Source organism: Peromyscus californicus, unplaced genomic scaffold, assembly GCF_007827085.1.
Source record: "Peromyscus californicus insignis strain IS unplaced genomic scaffold, ASM782708v3 Scaffold_22__1_contigs__length_63687245, whole genome shotgun sequence".
Classification (NCBI taxonomy): domain Eukaryota; kingdom Metazoa; phylum Chordata; class Mammalia; order Rodentia; family Cricetidae; genus Peromyscus; species Peromyscus californicus.
The window spans coordinates 62,150,140-62,172,167 of record NW_026294525.1 but is presented as its reverse complement, the minus strand read 5'-3'; the positions used below and the strand labels follow the sequence as shown (position 1 = coordinate 62,172,167).

The following is a 22,028-nucleotide window of genomic DNA, read 5'->3' as shown; positions in this document are numbered from 1 at the left end:
TAGACGGCTGTGAGCTGCCGTGTGGGTGCTGGGAACCGAACCCAGGTCCTCTGCAAGAGTAGCCAGTGCTCTTAGTCACGGAGCCATCTCTCCAGCCCCTACTGTCTTCTTTTTTTAAACAATTTATTTACTTTATTTGTATGAGTGTTTTGTCTGCATGTATATGTATGTGCATCACACATGTGCCTGGTACCCAAGGAAGTCAGACAAGGGTGCCAGATGCTCTGGAACTGGAGTTACAGATGGTAGTTAGCTACCAGGTGAGTGTTGGGACTTGAACCCAGGTCCTCAGATACAGCAACCAGTCCTCATAACCTCTGAGCCATTTCTCCTGTCTTTTAAGATTTATTATTATTGTTCTGTTTTTTGAGACAGGGTTTCTCTGTGTAACAGACACGGCTGTCCCAGAACTCACAGAGATCCAGCTGCCTCTGCCTCCTGAGAGTTGGGATTAAAGGTGTGTGCTTACCACACCTGGCATTTTTAACCACTGAGCCATCTCTCCAACCCCCAACCCTTTATTTCCTTTCCTTTTTCTTTCTTATTTTTTTTTTTTAAAGACAGTCTCACTGTGTAGCCCCGGCTGGCCTGGGACTGGCTTTGTGGACCTGCAGCCTTGAACTCCTGGAGAGTCGCTTGCCTCTCTGCCTGCCTGCCTGCCAGCTGCTCTCTGAGTGCTATCACACTTGGCCCTGAGCTGTCTGAGCATTTCCAAGTGGAGAAAAAAATCTAAGAGTAGAAATAAAGGTTTACTAATTCCTTTATGAGTCCAAATAAATTTCAAAATTGAATGTTGTAAAAGTTAGGATTACAGATTCTTATCTGCATTAAGTTTCTATAACTTACCTGAAGGTTATGTTCAAAGCAGGCCAAAGTCTTGTTAAACAGACTGAGGAAATACTCTGTGTTATTTGACAAGTCTTCACTGTTGTTGGTTAAGCAATCTGTAAAGACAATGAAGCAGACAAGCCCCCGGGGACATTAGGGGTCTTCCTTGGCAAGACTGCTTGCTGTCACTTACCTCCCAGTGACTCTCTGCCTTGCCCTACAGTTTGTTTGTCACACAAACAAGCACGAAATCCTCCACACAACAGACGTTTCCAAATATATGAGGCTTTTAGCGCTTTTAGTTTCCAAACTTGTTTTTTTAAAACTTTTCGTGAAAGTCTTAAAATTGCACACTCTCTTTTTACAAAAACAATTAAAATAAAAGCTGACTTTTATTTATTTATTTTTTTTTTTAATTTTTATTTTTTGGTTTTTTCAAGACAGGGTTTCTCTGTGTAGCTTTGCACCTTTCCTGGTACTCGCTTTGGAGACTAGGCTGGCCTCGAACTCACAGAGATCCACCTGCTTCTGCCTCCCGAGTGCTGGGATTAAAGGCGTGCGCCACCACCGCCCGGCAAAAGCTGACTTTTAATGGGGAACAGTCAGTGAGAGCTCAGCTCCCAGTGCTCAGGCGTGCTACTCAGATGTAAAACCTTTCACCTTGCACTAACTCTGCCTAGATACAGCAACCAGTCCTCATGGTGGAGAGGTCTTTTTACCTAGGTGTCCAATTCAGTGGCTCCGATCTCTTCTCATCTCACCTACTGTCCCATCAGGACAGACTTTTTCATTTATTCTTCTGAATTTCATGAGCTGGGAGCTCAGAGAAACAGGCTGGTGAGAACTGTGTCTAAAAACCCAATACAGATTCCTAGTCTGGAAACAACCACAGAAGGGTTTTATGTGTTTTTGCAAATTCTTTATCTGTGGTATTCATCCACAGCCCGCTGCCCTTGCTTAGCATGAACTCTAGCTCCTCTATTTCCTCCACTTCCTGTGACGCCATGTAGAATGCTTCTCAGGACATTTGTTTGTCTGTCTGTCTGTCTGTTTGTTTGTTTTGTGTGCACGTTCACACCACGGGGCTGGAAGACAATTTCCTGGAACTGGTTCTCTTCGTCCTCGATGTGGTTCTAGAGGTCAAACTCAGGGCATCAGGGCTGCCAAGCAGCTTTACCCACTGAGTCAATGGCCTGGCTTAACATCCCAGAACTGGAGCAGGCCATTTCTGTCTCTCTTCCTTGAATTGTGACTCTCTACCCTCCACATGCCCACAAACATTTCATCTGCTTTCTATACTCCAACTCTGCTTTTAAAACATGACAGAAAAATTTCTAACTTATAATGAAAGGACTTGACTGACATTCATTACTTTCTGATTTCAGGGTCATGAAACACCCCTGTGGACGTCCACAAGGGGTGTTTCAAACATCTAGTCCCTAGTGCCAGGCCTTCTCCTGCCTTCTTGATTATAACACATAGTTTTATTTGCACCCATTGACTTAGGGAATCAGAACCACCTAGAGGGAGTGAAGACCCTCAACAGGAAGTTCCGGCTGTGATGTGGGGAGAAGGGGGCACCGGACACCAGGCCGAGCCACAGAGGACGGCTCACATACAGCAACAATCGCTCACATCACAGAAGCTGACGTTGCTGAATATCATGCTGCAAGTGTGTTTATACCTATGACACATGGACTCATTTAACTCCTGCAGTGAATCCATGAGGCAAGGACTATTTTCTTTTAAATTTTGAGACAGGGTCTTACTATGTAGCATTTGCTGGCCTGGAACTCATCAGGTAGTCCAGGCTTGCCTACAGATTTATAGAAATCCACCTGCCTCTGTCTCCTAAGTGCTGGGATTAAAGGTGTGTGTCGCCACACCTAGCAAATAGCGCTCTTAACCCCTGAGCCATCTCTCCCCTCTAACACACCTAGCAAACAGTTAATATTTTTAAATAAAAATGAAAAATAAGGAACAGTTTAGAGAAATGAAGAAGCCTGCCAAGGACACAAAATTGATACACAGAAGGCTGGATTTTGTAATCAGTCTGGCTATTAAGCCAGCACTCTCAGACACACACACACACACACACACACACACACACACACACGCACGCACGCACGCACGCACACACGCACGCACGCACGCACACACGCACGCACGCACGCACGCACATCTACATTCTAAACAATTAACAAATTCAATACTCGGGGCTGGAGAGATGGCTCAGAGGTTAAGAGCACTGGCTGCTCTTCCAGAGGTCCTGAGTTCAATTCCCAGCACCCACATGGTGGCTCACAACCATCTGTAATGAGATCTGGCGCCCTCTTCTGGCCTGTAGACATACACGCAGACAGAACACTGTATACATAATAAATAAATTTAAAAAAAAAACAAAAACAAAAAAACAAATTCAATACTCAAACTGCATGCTATGGCTACTCCTCCCATACCCAGAAGAATCTGACACCACCCTGGGGAAGAGGCTACAAGCGGCCGGCGTGGGTTACTAATCTGAGGGATAGCAAATGAATCTACTTACATGAAACTCTTCAGTTCACTTTATTCTTCTAAGACAAAATTCTATCTACACAGCTTTAATTCCGTTCTCATACTTAGCGCCTCTCTGTCCTCTCATTGTTCTAAGTTCTTTCCATCTCGTTCTCTTCTCCACCTTTGTTCCTTCCTCTCCTCTCCCCGTGACCCGTCTCCATACACCTACAATCAGCAACACTCTGGCCCTGCCCCTTTCTGGTCCGGTGGGGTAACTCTGCTCGGAGCTAGGAAACCTGCCTCATAGCTTGCCTCACCTGGTATGAAAAAGCCCTTTTTGTTCTAAGTAAGTTGCTTGGGGTGGGGGTGGGGATCTAGAGGTGCCACTTAGGCTGTGAGAGAAGGGGGGGGGGGGGGTCTGACTTAATCTGCACAAAAAGCAAAGCTATGTACCTAAAGCCCGCCTGGCCTAGGCAGTGTCTCCGTATGGATATTTACCTTAGTTCAGAGGACTGGCGGGTGGTCTGAAAGTTTATTCTGTCTGCCATTTGTCCTTGGGTGCTTGCGTCTGGAGCTGGCCCTGGCTTTGTGTGCTTGCTAAAGGAGATAATTGTAGAAGGCAGACATCTGATTCTAATGCTATGAAGAATAAGCAGAAAGCCTGGAAGCAGGAAGCCTTGCCTGCATAACTGTATCCAAACACCTTAGTTGTACATGTCCAAGGAATCCACACTGTTTAGAAATTCTTAGGAAAAGAATCAATTGGGGAAGCTATGATAGCACACATGAAATTCATAGCAGGAAACAGCTGATGAATTCAAAAAGCCAAATAACACCAATACTCCTTGAGCCTTGGCTTCCACTGGAAAGTCCTTGACCTTCCAAGTAATAGCTTTTGTCATAGTCAGCTGAATTCCGGCTTCATATTTCTGTGGCCCGCAGCACCTCTGCACTGGTGAACATGGATGGGCCCTCTTGGTGAGCCTTGCACTCTGCACTGGTGAACATGGATGGGCCCTCTTTGTGAGCCTGTCCTGGATGTCTGGCCTCCCTGATCCCGTGAATCTACGGTCTCTGAAGTTTATCTTCTCAAGAAACATAGTCTGGCTCTAGCTGCTTATTAATCATTTACAAATCAATGGTTCCCTTTACCAATGAGCAAACTAAGCCAGAGAAAGAAGGTGTATACCAGACTCACATACAAGTCAGTAAGGTGTCGAAATGCCAGGTCTTCTCCATACACCTGTATTTCCTTAAGCAGAGCACTCTTCTTTACTAATTAAGTACTCAATATTTCATATGTCAGCATCCACAAAGTTTAAATACTAAAATCTTTTTGTTGTTGTTGATGATTGTTTTTTGATTGTTCCCTGCGTAGCCCTGGCTGTCTTGGAACTCACTCTGTAGACCAGGCTGGCCTTGAACTCAGAGACCCACCTGTCTCCCAAATGCTGGGGTTAAAAGTGTGGGCCACCAGGCCTGGCTTACTAAAATCTTTTTAAAGGAATAATATAAGCTCTGTTTTTATTAACATGAAATAGCCTTGGCTCCTTTTAGGGATCTGGTAGAACAGACATAAATAAAAATAAGCACAATTACCATCAGAGAAGATTCAAATATTAGGTTAAAGGTCTTCAGCTTGGGGATTCGTGCCCCAGAGGAGCTCTGGAAGCATAGGTTCACGTGCAGCAAGTGGACACCAACGTCACGACGAGTCTCGTCACCCCTGGCATGCACAGCCAAAGATGGCAGTCGTGTGTCCCTGCACACATGCAGCAGAATGAGCACGCTGCTCCGAGAGCCCTGGCCATTTCTCCTGGGCAAGATACACAAATAAGTCATCTCTGTAGGGCTGCAGACATGGCTCAGGGGTTGGGAGCACTGGCTCCTCTCCCAGAGGTCCCGAGTTCAATTCCCAGCCACCACATGGCAGCTCACAACTGTCTATGAGATCGGATGCCCCCTTGGTGTGCAGACATGTATGCAGACAGAACACTGTATACATAATAAAAATAAATAAATCTTAAAAAAATAACTTCTTTATAAAATGATTTATAAAGAAAGCTTCTCTGAGGAACAAAAGGGCTTAATCCCATCTATTTCACTGTCATTTTCCCTTCACTTAAAATAATTGGAAAATTAAATGAAAAGCTGATATAGAGTGATACTCTGATTAAGTGCTGCATTGGCACAGTATGGTTTTTTCAGCAACTGTTAGGCAGTGCCATTATGAAACACAAAGGAGTTCACTTCTACAATGGGGTTAAACATGTCTTCATGATTAGAAGAACCTTGACTTTCTAATTCAAAACAAAGGAATTCTAGAAAACCCCCTTTATCTGCTGGGGAGAATTGGGAGCGTAAGGTTATACACAGTGAGATGCTGTGCAGTTTAGAAATTAGTGATCTAGAGAAGGTCGTGACGACAGAGCTCTCCTGAGCACAGAGTGAAGTGGCCATCGGGCCTCTGCCTCGTCTCAGATAATCAATGGAGCCTCATCAAGGGCAGATTAGCACAGCTTCTGTCTCCGTGAGGACGCAGGCATCAGCTCAAGAGGCGTTCTTCAGGGCACTAAGGATTCCAGTCAAGACCTCACACAGAAACCGGCTAAATTACTACATCACAAGTGTGTGGCTTCTGTCTTCCACCCCCACCCAGGGCTGAGGCCTGAACCTGGACCCCCTTTATAGCTGGTAAAGCCCTCTGTCACCGATCTACACCCCTAGTCCTGAGCATTTCAGAGGCGGAAGTTTTTCCTCCTGCCCAGTTTTCCCTCCTGCCCCAGCTTCCTGAGTGCTGGGACTACAGGTGTGTACCAAGGCCACTCCTCTTTACAGATGTGGCATCTCCTAGGAGCTCGTTTCAAGATCTCGAATGGTTTGAAACAATTTTCAAGATTTATTTACATGTATGAGTGTTTTGCCTGTATGCATTGTGTGTATGTGTGTGTGTGGTGCCCAAGGAGGTTAGAAGATGTCAGATTCTGTGGAATTGGAGTCAGAGATGCCTATGAGCTACCTGTGAGTGCTGGAAACCAAACACAGATCCTGAAAACTGAACCTGGGTTTTCTATAAGAGCAGCAAGTGCTCTGAACCTCTGAGCCACCTCTTCAGCCCATCCCCGCTGTTTTAAAAGCTGGATTTTTTTTTTTTATGGTTTTTTGTTGTTGTTGCTGTTGTTTGTTTTTTTTTGTTTTTGTTTTTTGAGACAGGGTTTCTCTGTGCAGCTTTGGAGCCTTTCCTGGAACTCACTCTGTAGCCCAGGCTGGCCTTGAACTCACAGAGATCCGCCTGGCTCTGCCTCCCGAGTGCTGGGACTAAAGGTGTGCGCCACCACACCGCTGGCACATCCCATAAGCCCAGCATTCGGGTGGCTAAAGCAGGAGGAGCATAAATTAAGTCTGGGAAGCTGAGCGAGGACGTGAGCCACGCCCAAGGCCAGCCTGCGACACACAGTGACACCTGACTCCCGGCACACAGTGACAGGTTGTCTAGGAAGAAAGAGCACGTTTCCAGGGGCTGGTGGCGTGACTGAGAGGTAAAGGTGCCTGCTGCCAAGCCCGATGACCTCAGTTGGAGTCCCAGGCACCCACATGATGGAAGGAGAGAACTGATTTCATGGAGAACAATGATCCCCACTTTCCGAAAAGTTGGGCAGGCTTCAGAAAACGCAGAATAACCTGTGCGAGTGTTGTAGTTAAGTTCAGAAATACAAAAACTGCGTTTAAAATTATACAGAGAAGTGCATTTCCACATAGATAGCACGTGACAGAGAAGGGTTCTGCCTGCCTGGCCTGCTCCAGCAGCGGGTTTTATTGCTGATTTTTCAGTCACGAATACTTAAGTTACATGCACAACTGAGAGCTGGCTTTCCTTTGATGAATCAGAATGCTCTTCGGGATCACACAGTGCTTCACCGGCACTGTCACGGTCATAAATCACGGTCATAAATCACAGCCCAGGCCACTTTAATTACAGGTTGCCTATGAAGAAAGAGTACGTTTCCAGGGGTTAGTGACATGGTTTTAGAGGGTAAAGGTGACTGTCCCCAAGTCTGATGACCCGAGTTGGATTCCCAGGGACCCACATGCTGGAAGGCGAGAACTGACCCCTGCTTCAAAATGCAGGTAAGTAAAGGTTTAACTAAGTCACTTATTGTAACTTTATACATGTTTAACATTTTGGCTTTGGGACTCTTTAGTAATAGTGTTTTGCTTCCAACATACACACATCCTACAGAGCAGAACAGAGATGAACAATCGGAGCCCCTCCCAGTCACCCCATCTATTCCTGACTCTTCACCTGCATTCATGCATGCTCGCACCTTCTCCTTCACACAGGGCTCTGCGTGAAGCTCACATGGGAAACAGGGCAAGAGAAGCGTAACCCGAGACACCTGACTGATCCTGCTCACTTCTGCCTTTCCTCTTCGTGCAGATTCCCAGTCTACACTAGACCGTGCAAGACAGGCAAGCGTGCTTTGTGACATTCTGATAAATGAGTGTTTCCTCTTGGAGCTGGAGACCGAACCAAGGGCCTCATGGAAGCACTCTGCCACCTGCCTAAACCCCACCCACTATAAATGTCTTTAAACTTTTTAAAAATGCTTTTTAAATTTTTCAGATAACTTTCCTATTATCTTCACGAGGTAGATGTGCAGAGAGCGTAATTAGAAGGGCTTATACACTTGGCAAAGAGTCTAGTTAAAATGATTACATAGGATGCCAACCACTAAGGAAACAGAGCAGTGGGAAAAATCTAAGGAATTAACCTGGGACCAAACAACAACAACAACAACAACAACAACAACAACAACAAAAAAAAGAGGGAAAAATGCTACTATTGAATAAAACCAAAAGAAGAATGAAATTTATTGAGTCCAATCTCTTAAAGCTATTTCAATCCCATTTAAAAGTCAGACTAGAAATTGTGAGACATCTTAAAATAGGATTAAAACAATGACTGGGAAATCAGGTTTTAATGCACAGTCCTGGAAAAGAAAACATTTGGTCCCTCTGACTGCATCTAACACAGAAATGCCGCAATCTGGACATTCTGAGGAGCCTTTAAGTGTTCTAGAGAGTTCTGAACAGGAATTAGATGCATGTGACCTAAAGTCCAAAGGAAGGAAATGAAATTTAGTGGAAATGAAGCCGTCCTTTCCTGTCCCTCAGCTCTCCTGTGCCCCCTCCCAAAAAACACACCTGCACTTTCAGTTCCCTCGCCGGGCTTGGTAATTAATTCTAATTAGGAAATAATAATCTCCTGAACAATCCGTGTCGAACAGCTCAGTGGTTCATTCCTCCCAAGTTCAGTAACAGTGGTATTTCCAAGACGGCAGGGTTCAGAGAGGAACAAAAGTGACACAGCCACCACCCCAGCGCCCGGGAGGCGGGCAGGAGGACCGGGAGTTCAAGGCCATCTGCGAGGATGAGCAAAGTCTAGACTCCACGAAACCCTGTCTCAGAAAACAAAAACACAACAAACAAACAAAACAACCACACTGTTTTAAATCTCACCTAGGAGCTAGAGATTTGCACTTAAGAACACTGGCTGCTCTTCCTTCCAGAGGACCCAGTTTTGATTCCCAGCACTCACTTGGTGGCTTAGAATCATCTCTAACTCTTGATGCCTTCTCTGGCTTCCTAGGGCACAGGGTACAATATGTAGTGTGTGTAATATATGCAGGCAAAAACTCATATATATAAAATAAAAATAAGTTTTAAAAGTCCCATTTAAAAGCAGTTCTAGGGCTGGAGAGATGGCTCAGCGGTAAAGAGCACTGGCTGCTCTCCCAGAGGTCCTGAGTTCAGTTCCCAGCAACCACATGGTGGCTCACAACCATCTGTAACGAGATCTGGTGCCCTCTCCTGGCCTGCAGTCACATATGCTGTATACATAATAAATAAATAAATCTTTAAAAAAAAAATAAAAAAATAAAAACAGTTCTAGTGTTTTGTGTGTGTACATATGTGTGGGCGTGTACACGTGGAGGCCATCAGCTGTCTATCACTATCCACCTTCTTTCTGGAGACAGTCTCTCCCTCTGATCCCAGAGCTCACTGATTGGCTAGCCTGGCTGGCTCCTGAGCACCTAGGATCCCAGCACCTCCCAGCTTTCCAAGTGCACAGAGCCGTAAGAAGGAGCCTGGCCTCTCCACTCGGGCATTGGCGATTTGAGCTCAGGTTCTTACGCTTGCACAGCAAGTGTTTTACCAATTGAGCCATCTCCCCAGCCTCCTACATAGGTTTTGTTTGTCTGTTCACTGTTTTGAGACCTCTCGTGTAGCCCAGGCTGGCCTTAAACTCAGAAGGTAGCTGAGGATGACCTTGATCTTCGGATCCTCCTGCCTCCACCCCATGTGCTGGGATCACAGGTATGTGCCACCACACTCAGTTTAGGTAGTCCAGGTCTTCATGCACCTTAGGCAAGCACTCTACCAACCTAGCCACATCCTCAATCCCTGCATGATTTTTAAAAGGCTCTTCAATCTATTTATACTAGGAATTTGCAGCTTTGGCTGTGGTGGTGAGAAATGCCTCTAGTCCAAATGTTTGGGAGGCTGATGCAGGGGACTAGCATCGAGCTCCAGGTCAGCCCAGCTACACATCACAGGAAGCTGTTGCTAAAATGAACAGCCTGGTGCTGTACACCTGCGATCCAGTGAGTAGGAGGTGGGGGCATGGGGATCTGGATCAAAGTCATCCTTAGAAACGTACCAAGTTCAAGGTCAGCATGGCCTATATAAGAAATGCCTAAAAAGAAAAAAAATTCTGTCAGCTAAGTCCTGTTTCAATTTCCAGAAGCAATGAAAAGATACAAAATTAAGAGCTAATAGTCAACACAGCATGGTATACTGATGGAGGAAAAGACTTGGAGAGGAAGAGGTTAAATGATGCTTTGGTTTTTGTTTTGTTTTTAAGCTGGGTTCAGTGGCACATGCTGTTACGTTCATTCTGAAGGCTGAAACAGGAGGATCTTGAGTCTGAAGGTAGCCTGGGCTACAATAGCAAATTCAAGGCTAGCTTAGGTTACATAGCAAGACCCTGTTTCAAAAAAGCCAAACAAAAACAACCAAAAAATTTTTTAGCCAGGCATGGCAGGAGACACCTTTAATTCCAGAACTTGGGAGACAGAGGTTAGCTGGTCTATATAGTGAAGTCTAAGTTGTCTATTTAGGCTAGCCAGGGCTACATATGAAACCTGTCTCAGAAGAAAAAAAATTTTTTAAACCTGATGTTACAGGTTTGAATCTAAATGTTTGAATCTAAATGAATCTCCATAAGCTCATGTGGACACTTGTTCCCTGGATAAGTGTCTAATGCTGTCTTCTCCGTCTTACAGATGAAGAAACTGGAGCTCCACAAGGCCGAGTGAACTGTCTCAAACCTGACATGAGCAAACGCCCGTCTGACCTCAGAGCTGGTGACCTCTACACTCTTCCGACTGCCAGGACTGACCAGGTACCAGTGACTAAGACACACGACGCCAGTGACAGCTCATTCAAACTTAGTGGCGAACATGTTACCTGCTTTCAGCCACTCTAAAGATCACCAAGATCAAACCTGACATTTATTACTGCACAGGATGTGGAGCACTCACTTGCACAGTTTTATTACTGCACATGAATGTGGAGCACTCACTTGCACAGATCTATTACTGCACACGAACATGGAGCACTCACTTGCACAGTTCTATTACTGCACACGAATATGGAGCACTCACTTGTACAGATCTATTACTGCACACGAATATGGAGCACTCACTTGTACAGATCTATTACTGCACATGAACATGGAATACTCACTTGCACAGTTCTATTATTGCACACGAATGTGGAGCACTCACTTGCACAGTTCTATTACTGCACACGAATGTGGAGCACTCACTTGCACAGCTCTATTACTGCACAGAATGTGGAGCACTCACCTGCACAGTTCTATTACTGCACACGAATGTGGAGCACTCACTTGCACAGCTCTATTACTGCACACGAACGTGGAGCACTCACTTGCACAGTTCTATTACTGCACACGAACATGGAGCACTCACTTGCACAGCTCTATTACTGCACAGGACGTGGAGCACTCACTTGCACAGTTCTATTACTGCACAGGACGGGGAGCACTCACTTGCACAGTTCGCCTCCTGCCACGTGGAGTTGAAAAACTCAGAGACCATCACAACTATCTGCATTCTGTCCGCCATCAGGAGACTCCTGGCACAGCTTGGGCTCTCTGAAGAATTCTGCAGCAGCAACAGCAAAAGAAAAACGGGAAGAAATAATCTGAGGAGTTAGACTCTCCCAACAGCCCCAAAAGCCTCAAAATACTTATTAGAAACCGTGTAAGATTTTGTCTGATACGATCTGACAATAACGGCCGTGATAACAAAACTGGCAGGAAGACAAGTTTCTATCTAACGTTTACTGTTGCTGCCAGGTTCACGTGCGAAGGAAGAAACTCTGCTTAGCCGCGGAGCCATCCCTCCAGCCCTGCCTTTGCTTCTGGAATATTTGCTTCCGTCGTCAAGCTCAACTTCTTAGTTTCAGCTTGTGACTGTCTCCACCGCTCACTCTGTGTGACAGGAAAACCTCCAGAATGTGACGAACAAGACGTAGCACGGTCACCTCCGGATGCTGGAGCATGACAGGTTTTATTTCTTCACCTTTGCTTCTCTCCAACTGTCTAAACTTTTCTACAGTAAATGTGTTATTTATACGCTATTTTTAATCTGTGAATAAATGTTTACAAATCCTTTGGCTTCACCTTTTGGGTAATTTGTAGGTTCAAAGACGAGTATTCTGTCTAGTAAGAAAATCCAGTAATAACACCCAAGGGTTTGTACTCGAATGGAAAAACATGTCTTCCAAGGACAATTTATCATGACAGAAACTCGTCCTATGCAAATAATAAACCCGGGATCCTAATGTCTTGAACCTCAACTATTTCCCTTCTTTGTCGCCTCAAGCAGGGCACTGTGTTCTGGCCCTTTCCTCCTTTCAAAGCTACTTAACGCCTACTGTTTGCAAGCACTACAGGAATGCTGGAGTTCTGAGGATATGGAAGTATCAGGAGAGCCGTGACGCCATGCTTCGAAAATCTGCCAGCAAACACACAGACAGGGAGTGACACCATGGGATGAAAGAGAGCAAGGGGGAACAGCAGGAAAGGCACTGACCAGCCATGTGCGGAAATCAGAATGTCCCTGCGATTCATCTGGGGACAATCATTCTCTGTGTATATCTCACTAAAGAGACGCACCTAAGAGAGCGACTGCTCCTATTTGTCACCATTACTATCTTAACGTTTATTTATTGTATGCGTGTGTGTGTGCGTGTGTGTGTGTGTGTGTGTGTGTGTGTGTGTGTGTGTGTGTGTGACATGTGCAGTTCCCTGTACACAGGTAGATGCCTGCTGCAGAGGCCAGAGGCTTCAGGCATCCTGCTCTACCTCTCACGGCCGTACTCCCTTGAGACAGGACCTCTCACTAACCCCAGAACTAGGCTTAGGCTGGTGGATGGGAACCAGGAGGCCCCAGCAATTTTCCTGTCTTTATTCCCCACATCACAGGGTTACAGGTGCATGCAGTCATGCCCGCCTTTTCGCATGGGTGCTGAAGAATCCAGCTAGGGTCTTTACGTGTACAGCAAGGACTCTCACCCACTAAGCCATCTGTCCAGCCCTTCTTTATTCGTTTGTTATTTGTGTGGTGCTGGGGACCAATAAATAAACGTTAAAATAATAAACCACAAACCCTGAGCTACATTTTCAACCTGGCAATTTTTTCTTTCTCTTTTTCTCTTGAGATAGGATCTTGCTATGCAACCCGGGCTAACCTTAAACTTGTGATCCTCTGAAAATCACTATGGGATGGATGAGATGGCTTTGTGGGTAAAGGCAGCTGCCATCAAACCCAATATCCAAAGTTCAGCCCCCAAACTTCATGGTGAAAAGAGAGAACTGAGTCCCACAAGTTGTCCACTGCCCCCCACATACATCCCATGGCATGGGTACTCTCACACTTACATATACACACGATAGATGGATGGATGGATGGATGGACGGACGGATGGATGATAGATGATAGACAGATGCAGTTTGCTTGTTTTTTTTAAAGGTTTATTTATTATGTAACGGTGTTCTGCCTGCTTGTGAAAAGAGGGCACCAGATGGTTGTGAGCCCCCATGTGGCTGCTGGGAACTGAACTCAGGACCTCTGGAAGAGCAGCCATTGCTCTTAACCTCTGAGCCGTCTCTCCAGCCCCATAGATGAGTTTTTAAAAATCATTGCAATATTATCAGGTGTGGAACAGTTCAGTTAAGGGACACACGAATGTAGTTGGGAAACATTTTTTGAAAGAGTTCATGGAGAAACCAGGATTTGAACTGAGCCCCGAACTGGGAAAGGAAACAGAACTCTAAAATGGAGTAAGATGATCTCAGGGTGAAAGTGAGGTTGGTACATGGCGTACAGGCACTGCTTGGTAGCAGCAGGTATGTTCTGAACAAGGCATCACTATGGAAAGGAAGCGACAGTGAACCCCAGAGATGTTGATGATGCAATGAACCCAGAGATGATGATGATGTAACGAACCCAGAGATGATGATGATGTAACGAACCCAGAGATGATGATGATGTAATGAACCCCAGAGATGATGATGTAATGAACCCAGAGATGATGATGTAATGAACCCAGAGATGATGATGATGTAATGAACCCAGAGATGATGATGATGTAACGAACCCCAGAGATGATGATGATGTAACGAACCCCAGAGATGATGATGATGTAACGAACCCCAGAGATGATGATGATGTAATGAACTCAGAGATGATGATGATGTAACGAACACAGAGATGATGATGATGTAACGAACCCCAGAGATGATGATGATGTAGTGAACTCAGAGATGATGATGATGTAACGAACCCAGAGATGATGATGATGTAATGAACCCCAGAGATGATGATGTAATGAACCCCAGAGATGACAGTGATGTAATGAACCTCAGAGATGTTGATGATGTAATGAACCCAGAGATGATGATGATGTAATAAACCCCAGAGATATTGATGATGTAATGAACCCCAGAGATGACAGTGATGTAATGAACCCCAGAGATAGTGATGTAATGAACCCCAGAAATGACAATGATGTAATGAACCCCAGAGATGACAATGATGTAATGAACCCTGGAGATGACAATGATGTAATGAACCCTGGAGATGACAATGATGTAATGAACCCTGGAGATGATGATGTAATAAACCCCAGAGATGACATTGATGTAATGAACCCTGGAGATGATGATGTAATAAACCCCAGAGATGATGATGTAATGATTGCCAGAGATGATGATGTAATGAACCCTGGAGATGATGATGATGTAATGAACCCCAGAGATGACATTGATGTAATGAACCCTGGAGATGATGATGTAATAAACCCCAGAGATGATGATGTAATGATTGCCAGAGATGACAATGATGTAATGAACCCTGGAGATGATGATGATGTAATGAACCCCAGAGATGACATTGATATAATGAACCCTGGAGATGATGATGTAATAAACCCCAGAGATGATGATGTAATGATTGCCAGAGATGATGATGTAATGAACCCTGGAGATGATGATGATGTAATGAACCCCAGAGATGACGATGATGTAATGAACCCCAAAGATGATGATGATGTACTTCTCAGTATCCCACTCACTCCTCACAACTCCATGAAACAGGGAGTGCCAACCTTCTGCACCGAAACCCTGCTTCTCCCATTGCGTGACCTCACGTAGGGTACTGAACCTCTCTGAGGCTGTTTCTTAAAGCATGGTATCTACCTCCCTGTGCATATCTAGGTTTTCTATCTGGAAATCAGTTCCTGTAGGACAGAAACTTCACGCGTCTTTATATTCTCAACACAGCACAATGGCCCAAACATACTGGTCCTTGATTTATACTTGAAAATATTAGTATCCTGATCTGCCATAACCATAACCATCTGGCGGAAGCCTAACCATCACAAATGCAACCATCCACTTTCATTATGGCTGCTAAGAAGCTGGACAACACGCGCGCGCGCACACACACACACACACACACACACACACACACACACGGGCGTGGGGGGGGCACGGGTTTTTTTTCACAACCAATCTATAACCCCCATCTATATGCCTTACTTTATACCCATTTCGAATCTCTGCATTCCTTGAAATGTAGGTAACAACACCAATCCTTCCTCACAAGAGAAGACCTCCTATGAGGTAAAGAGGGTATAAGTCATCACTCTGACTTGCCTACCTCTCCACCACAGCAGAGAAAATGGCCACTGCTCTGTGGGTGCCCTAGAGCAATGGCTCTCAACCTTCTGGATGCTTTGACCCTTTAGACCAATGGCTCTCAACCTTCCTAAAGCTGCAACACTTCTTCATGTGGTGGTGACCCCCAACCATAAAATTATTTCCATTGCTACTTCATAACTGTAATTCTGCTACTGTTATGAATTGTAATTTAAATATCTGATACACAGGATGTCTGTGACCCTGTGAAAGGGTCATTCGACTCCCAAAGGGTTCTTGACCCACAGGTTGAGAACCACTGCCCTAGACCTTACCAACGCCACTAAACACTGGTGGCATCTGCTTCTCCCTTGTTCACCCCTACAAGGTCTTCCTTCACCCTCCCTCCAAGGGACTTTCCAGCAACACCTGAATGTACTGTCGGGTACAGCTGCATGCCTGTAGTCCAAGCTTCTAAGGAGGCTGATGCAGGAGGATCACTTGAGCCAAGCAGTTCAAGACCAATGCAGACAACAAAGAAAAAGATCTCAGAACACATACAAACATATGTCTTTAACATATGCAAAGCCTTGGGCTTGTTCTTCAATGCCAAATGAGAGAGAGAGAGAGAGACAGACAGACAGACAGACAGACAGACAGACAGATTGGTTTCTCTCTTAGGGCCATTCTTCCTCTCACTGTTCAACCTACTCTAATCTCTGTCTCTCCATCCAAACCACTGGTGTTAGTGTCACCAATAATGCTAATGCTGACAGACACACTTGCCACTCTCTCAGCAGGATCTGACCCAGATAGCCTCTCTGTCCCTTGTCCTTCGTTTGTGAAACACTGCTCTCTCCTAATTTTTCTCTTCCGACTCTTCCTTTTTAGTTTTCTCAGACAGTTCTATGCCAGTGCTGAAGGCTTGGCATCCTACTCATTCTTTCTGACACTGTATTTATCTACTTCGCAGGCATGCCTGGGGGTCCACGTGCCACGCTGGTGTGTGGAGGACAGCTGAAGGGAGCCGGTTCTCTCCTTCCACCACGTGGGTTCTGGGGCTGAACTCGGGTTATCAGGGTGGCAGCAGGAGCTCTGAACCCGCCCAGCCATCTCACGGGCATTCTCACTTATTCCTTTCTTCCTGACTCACTCTTTAAGTCCACTCATCCACGCCATGGTTTCTCAGACGCCATTTTGGCGCCAAGCACTTTCCAAAGGTGTAATCCACAGTCTGGACCTCTAGCCATGCATACCCAACCATATAAGCCATATCTCCACGGAAATGGCTCAAAATACCTCAAAATCAACTCATTTCAGAATTGAGCCGATGAGTTCCCACCAGACAGGCTCCTGGCTCTGAGTTAGTGCAACCCTCCTCACTAAACAGAATGCACCATCTCCTTTGTCCTGCTCCCCACTGCCAACTGGCCACCAAATCTTTTCTACTTCTTAAGTGTCTCTGAGACCCACCTATTTCTCTGTCTCGCAGTGGCACCTGTGGCTTGGCCGCCGCCATTTCTTTCACCACAGTCTAATTCATCCCCTCATATCCTCTTCCTCCCCCTTCCCACGCCCACGTTGCCAAAATGATCCTTCCAAAGACGAATCCAGGGCTGGAGAGACAGCTCAGAGGTTGAGCCCTTGCTACTCTCGCAGAGGACCCGAGTTCCATTCCCTACCCCAATTAGGCAGCTCACAACACCCTCCTCTAGCCTCTGGGGGGCCTGCACACACATGTTCACACACACACACACACACACAGAGAGAAAGAGAAAGAGAGAGAGAGAGAAAGAGAGAGAGAGAGAGAGAGAGAGAGAGAGAGAGAGAGAGAGAGAGAAATACAGGATCGCCATGTTCTACAGAACTAAAACATGCCAACACAGTCCTGCTGGTTTCAGACTAAAATCCGTGGCATTCCCTGCTAAGCCCACAGCCCCTAGCTCTGCCCAATGCAAACTTGGGTCACAGGCCACCTTGCTCACCCGCTCTAGCCTTTCATACAACAAACTCTCCCATCACAAAGTTCTCACACTTGCTGTTCCTGTAAGCACACACATTTCCTGATAGGACACATGATTCAACTCCCAAACTACTCCCCAGAACCTATTAAATCCTGGAGTACTCCGCAGAAACCAGACTTCTGAGCTAATCAACTACACGGCAGGAGAAAAAGACAGCCATCCAGGGTAAACTGGAGAGGACATGCAGACTGGGGAAGAGTCTCCCGCCTCTTATGACCACTTCACACTTCACACTTTCTTCACACTAGCTAGGGTGAGGAGATCCCGGTTCCCACATTACTGGGAGGGCAAGGAGAGCAAAGAAAGCTTCTGCAAGCCCATTCTGGAAATCTTCAGCTGGGCAGCAGGGAGTTCATTCATCCAGCTATTGGGTGATGACCATAATTCTAATTACTAGAGCTCGAGATTTTTTTTTCTTTTTTTAAACCTTCTAACTCGCTGGGCGGTGGTGGCACACATCTTTAATCCCAGCACTTGGGAGGCAGAGGCAGGCAGATCTCTGTGAGTTCGAGGCCAGCCTGGTCTACAGAGCGAGATCCAGGACAGGCTCCAAAAACTACACAGAGAAACCCTGTCTCGAAAAACCAAACAACAACAAAACTCCTAACTCCACAGCAGCTGCATATATGAGGAAAACATCTGCAGCCTCAAAGACACGAGGTTAGCATCATGATTCAGAGGCATTGTGCCGACAATGGGTCTTGTTATTTAAGATTTAAAAAAGGCAACTGGAAATTATGAAATTTGCAGGAAAATTGATGAAACTGGAAAATTAGATATTCAGTGAGGTATCCTAGGAGCAAAAAGACAAACACCTTGTGTTCTCTCTCGTATACACAGCCTAGCTTTAAGTGTTGACATATGTGTATTAATGGGGAGTGAGCATTGAGTAGGGGCCGGGAAATCAGAAAGGAGGCCACAGGAGGGAGGGGAGTGGGTATGACCACCTGTGACCCAAGAGCACCAGGGGGCATGCTGGGAGTGGATGGTGGGTATAAACGGTGGGAGGGTCCAAGTGGAGATGTGGAGCAGGGACTTGGAGGGTGGACGAACCATAACCACATGGGGAAATGCCGACCTGTTGTTTTGTATGCTAATTTAAAAATAAAATCAGGGGTTGGACACAGTTGGTAGATGGCTTGCCGAGCATGGGCAAGGCATGGGTTCGAGCCCCAGCACTCCTTAAACTCGCATCATAGCGGCCCATCCCCGTTACCTCAGCACCCAGGAAATGAAAGCAGGGGGATCAAGAGTTCAAGGTCATCCTTGGCCACACAGTAAGTTCAAGGCCAGTTAGTGGGACATGAAACTTCGTCACTAATTAATTAATTAATTTAATTAAAATAGAATGAAACGCTACCCTAAAGACAACTTAATGAAACTGCTCAAAACCAAATAAAATGCTGCAAGGGGGGCAGGGACTTTGAAGTCAGAGAAAGAAGTGAGCTTGGAAAATACTGCATCTAAGCCTATTTAAACAGCCTTGGAAGCCAGCTCTTTCCACAAAGACTGACTCTGGAACTCACGTCATGCAAATGACCCATTCACAAAAATAACAGACTCTGTGAAGTAGTATTAGGCTGGTTTAAAACAGGATGATGCTGCAGACAAATTTCTATTTAGTCAAATCAATTTCGACTTACAAAGCAGCTTACCAGCCGGCAATACAAAAAGAACTTTTCTACCTCCCAATCCCAGGGTCCTGTTTCCTTTACCAGGCAACCCCGTGACTCTCACTTGGGCTGACACTCTAATCCTTTCCTAGAGTATACAGAACTTAGAGGCAAAAACTGTCTCTTCCTCTTTCTGTTCGCCTTAAGTCCTTCACATTACCCTCCAAGTGACCAGAAAAGCTCTCAAGGTATCTAGAAGAGAAGGCTAAACGACCATGTGCTAACATTTCAACCCCCACTGACCTGTGCCAGCTCTCTGTGGCTCCCTTTATCTCCACTTCACGGCTGAGAATGCAAGCAGAGAGTGTCCCCAACTTGCCCGGAGTACAAGCTAATAAACGGGGAGGAACTGCACTCCTGGCAGCAGGCTCCAGATTGTCTTAGTAAGATGAATTCTCATACGGCAACAAGAAGCAACTAGGATTTTTTGGTAGCAATTTATAGAGCAGGAAACTGATGTCTTGAAAAATAATCATAGTCACACTGCTAGACATTGGTGGCTCCGGGTATGTCCGCTGCAACGCACAAGCTTCTAATGACTAACAGTTTCGAAAGGGTCCTTTCTTGGAACTACGAATTGAGATGGGGAAGGAGGAAGCTAAAAAATAAGATAAGGATAGACGTGTTGCCACACACACCCCCACCACCACGAAAGCCACTCATCTAACTGCAAATCAGTCCCAAGAAGATGCCGGCTTGGGAAGCAGCCTTCTAAACCCCAGGCCCTTAACGCCACCGCCTGCTTCTGATACCCCAACTCCACAGACAGTCCAATCCCTTTTCCTTACTTTCCCAGCCCCTACCGCGCAGGTGCCGGGGATGCTCCTCTACCCACCCCAAAGGTTCGACTGATGTTGTCCATCTTGCTGGCGACCTGTTGGAAGAGCGGGTAGCAGGTCTGGCAGAGGCGCACGGGCCGAGCGCTGCGCACCAGACACCCGGTCAGCTCGGCGCTGCTATTGGCGAAGTCCATCAGCATCTCCCGACACTCGGGCTCCAGATCCGGCAGGTCGGGGGGTAGCAGCGTCAGCGGCCCCAGACCTCCGCCCTGCAGCAGAGACAGGGTCAAGTCCTGCACCTCCAGCAGCTGCTGCTCGGACAGGAGGTCCGCAAAGCCCGGGTGCCGACTGCTGCCGAAAGGGAGCGCGCCCAGGGCGTACCTCCACCGCAGCAGCTGCAGCAGCAGCAGCGTCCGCAGCCACCGCGACGGCCACCCGCCGCGCAGCTCCGGCACCGCGTCCGGAGCCATCCCCCGGCCGGCCAGCACCAGATCGCTCACCGGGTTCCTCCGACAGTCGCCGCTTCCGGCTTCGGCCGGCGCAGGCCCTGAGCGAGGTCACGAGGTGCGTGCGTCACGGCCCCGCCCACCTGCCGGCGGAGGCGCGCGTGATGGAGCGCGCCGGCCGGGCCATCGGCTGAGCGGCAGGTTCTGCAAGGCATCCCCGGCCTCTCTCCCGCACCCTCCAGATCCTGCGGTTCCCTGCGTTCTAGAAACCTGCAGAGACCCGCCAGGGAGATGACAGTCGAGTGAGCTGCCAGAAAAAACCCGTAGGCGGGTGGGTTTGGGCAGGTGTTTGCTCTCCGTTTTTCTTCACCTTCTCTGGAGAGTGGATAGCATCTTTTGGCAGTTACTGGTTTTGGAACTTGGGGCTTCCCTGCTTTAATTCTTTTAATTCTTAACCGTCTACCCGGACAGAACTTCCTGCAGTGATGAATATAGTCCTTGTCTTAGTAGGGCAGCCCCTGGCCACAGGTGGCCGATGAGCCCTTGAATTGTAGCTACTACGATTATAGAACTGATTTTTCAATATCTGACCGGTGGCGACCGTGCACGACGCGGATCTGGGTAGAAACCATCAAGTTTGCTTGGAACTGAAGGGGTTCCGGGATGCCTCATTTCAGTGTTTTAAACCCTGAGAAATCCTGGGCAAGCCGCTCAACTTAAGACCCTCTTTCATTTGATTGCGTGCCCAGGGAGATGTTAGGGAACGCTCTAGCAAATACATGACAGCCGTGCAGGGCTGCAAAAAGAATTTACGCTCATGACCTAAAAGACTTTTTTTTTAAAAGACAGCATCTCATTTAAGTAACCCTTGCTGGCCTATAACCCCCTCTGTAGCCTACTGGCCTCAAACTCACTGAGATCCACCCACCTCTTCCTCATGAGCGCTGGAATTAAAAGCACGCACCACCATCATGCTGGTCTGGAAAGTCATTTCCTAACAAGTGTCTGATGAACGACTTGGTGGAAGACTTCCTTCCCAGCTGTTCTGTCACCCAGCTTTCCAGGTTGAGAGTTTTGGTTTGTAAGTGCAGAGCCGTTGCACTAACCCCACAGTAGCTTAGCGTCTTGATTTGTTCCTGAAGGGTCTTGGGACTTTTTACCCCATCTGTTTGGTTAATGTTTTGTGTTCCTAAGTTTGGTTAGGTTGTTCAGTTTTGCTTCATGTTTTTGTAACCCATAAACTGAACAGTAGGATAGATGTTTTGTGTAACAATAAATGGGCTTCCAAATGGAAAAAAAATAAGCTGTGTTCGTTTACTCAATACCATTATGTAACTTTTATGTTTTCCCATGTATACTAATTACTTCCCTGTTGTGATAAAATATCATGACCAAGGCGACTTACGGAAGAGTTCACTTGGGTTTCTGGTTCCACATGGCTAGTCTGTGATGGTGGAGCAGAGGCGTGGCTGCAGGAGAAGGAAACTGGA

General features: G+C 46.5%; 1 protein-coding gene across 1 annotated transcript in view; it reads right to left on the bottom strand.

The window, feature by feature from the left end:
• Ostm1 (osteoclastogenesis associated transmembrane protein 1) overlaps positions 1–20,586 on the bottom strand; it is a 31,983-nt gene extending 11,397 nt beyond the window's left edge. The window contains exons 1-3 of the mRNA XM_052751539.1: positions 20,149–20,586; positions 11,462–11,576; positions 847–944 (exon numbers count right to left, since the gene is read on the bottom strand). Of these exons, the coding sequence (XP_052607499.1) occupies positions 847–944; positions 11,462–11,576; positions 20,149–20,562 (627 nt within the window). The 5' untranslated portion in view covers positions 20,563–20,586. The remainder of the gene's footprint in view (positions 1–846; positions 945–11,461; positions 11,577–20,148) is intronic.
• Positions 20,587–22,028: the final 1,442 nt, after the last annotated feature.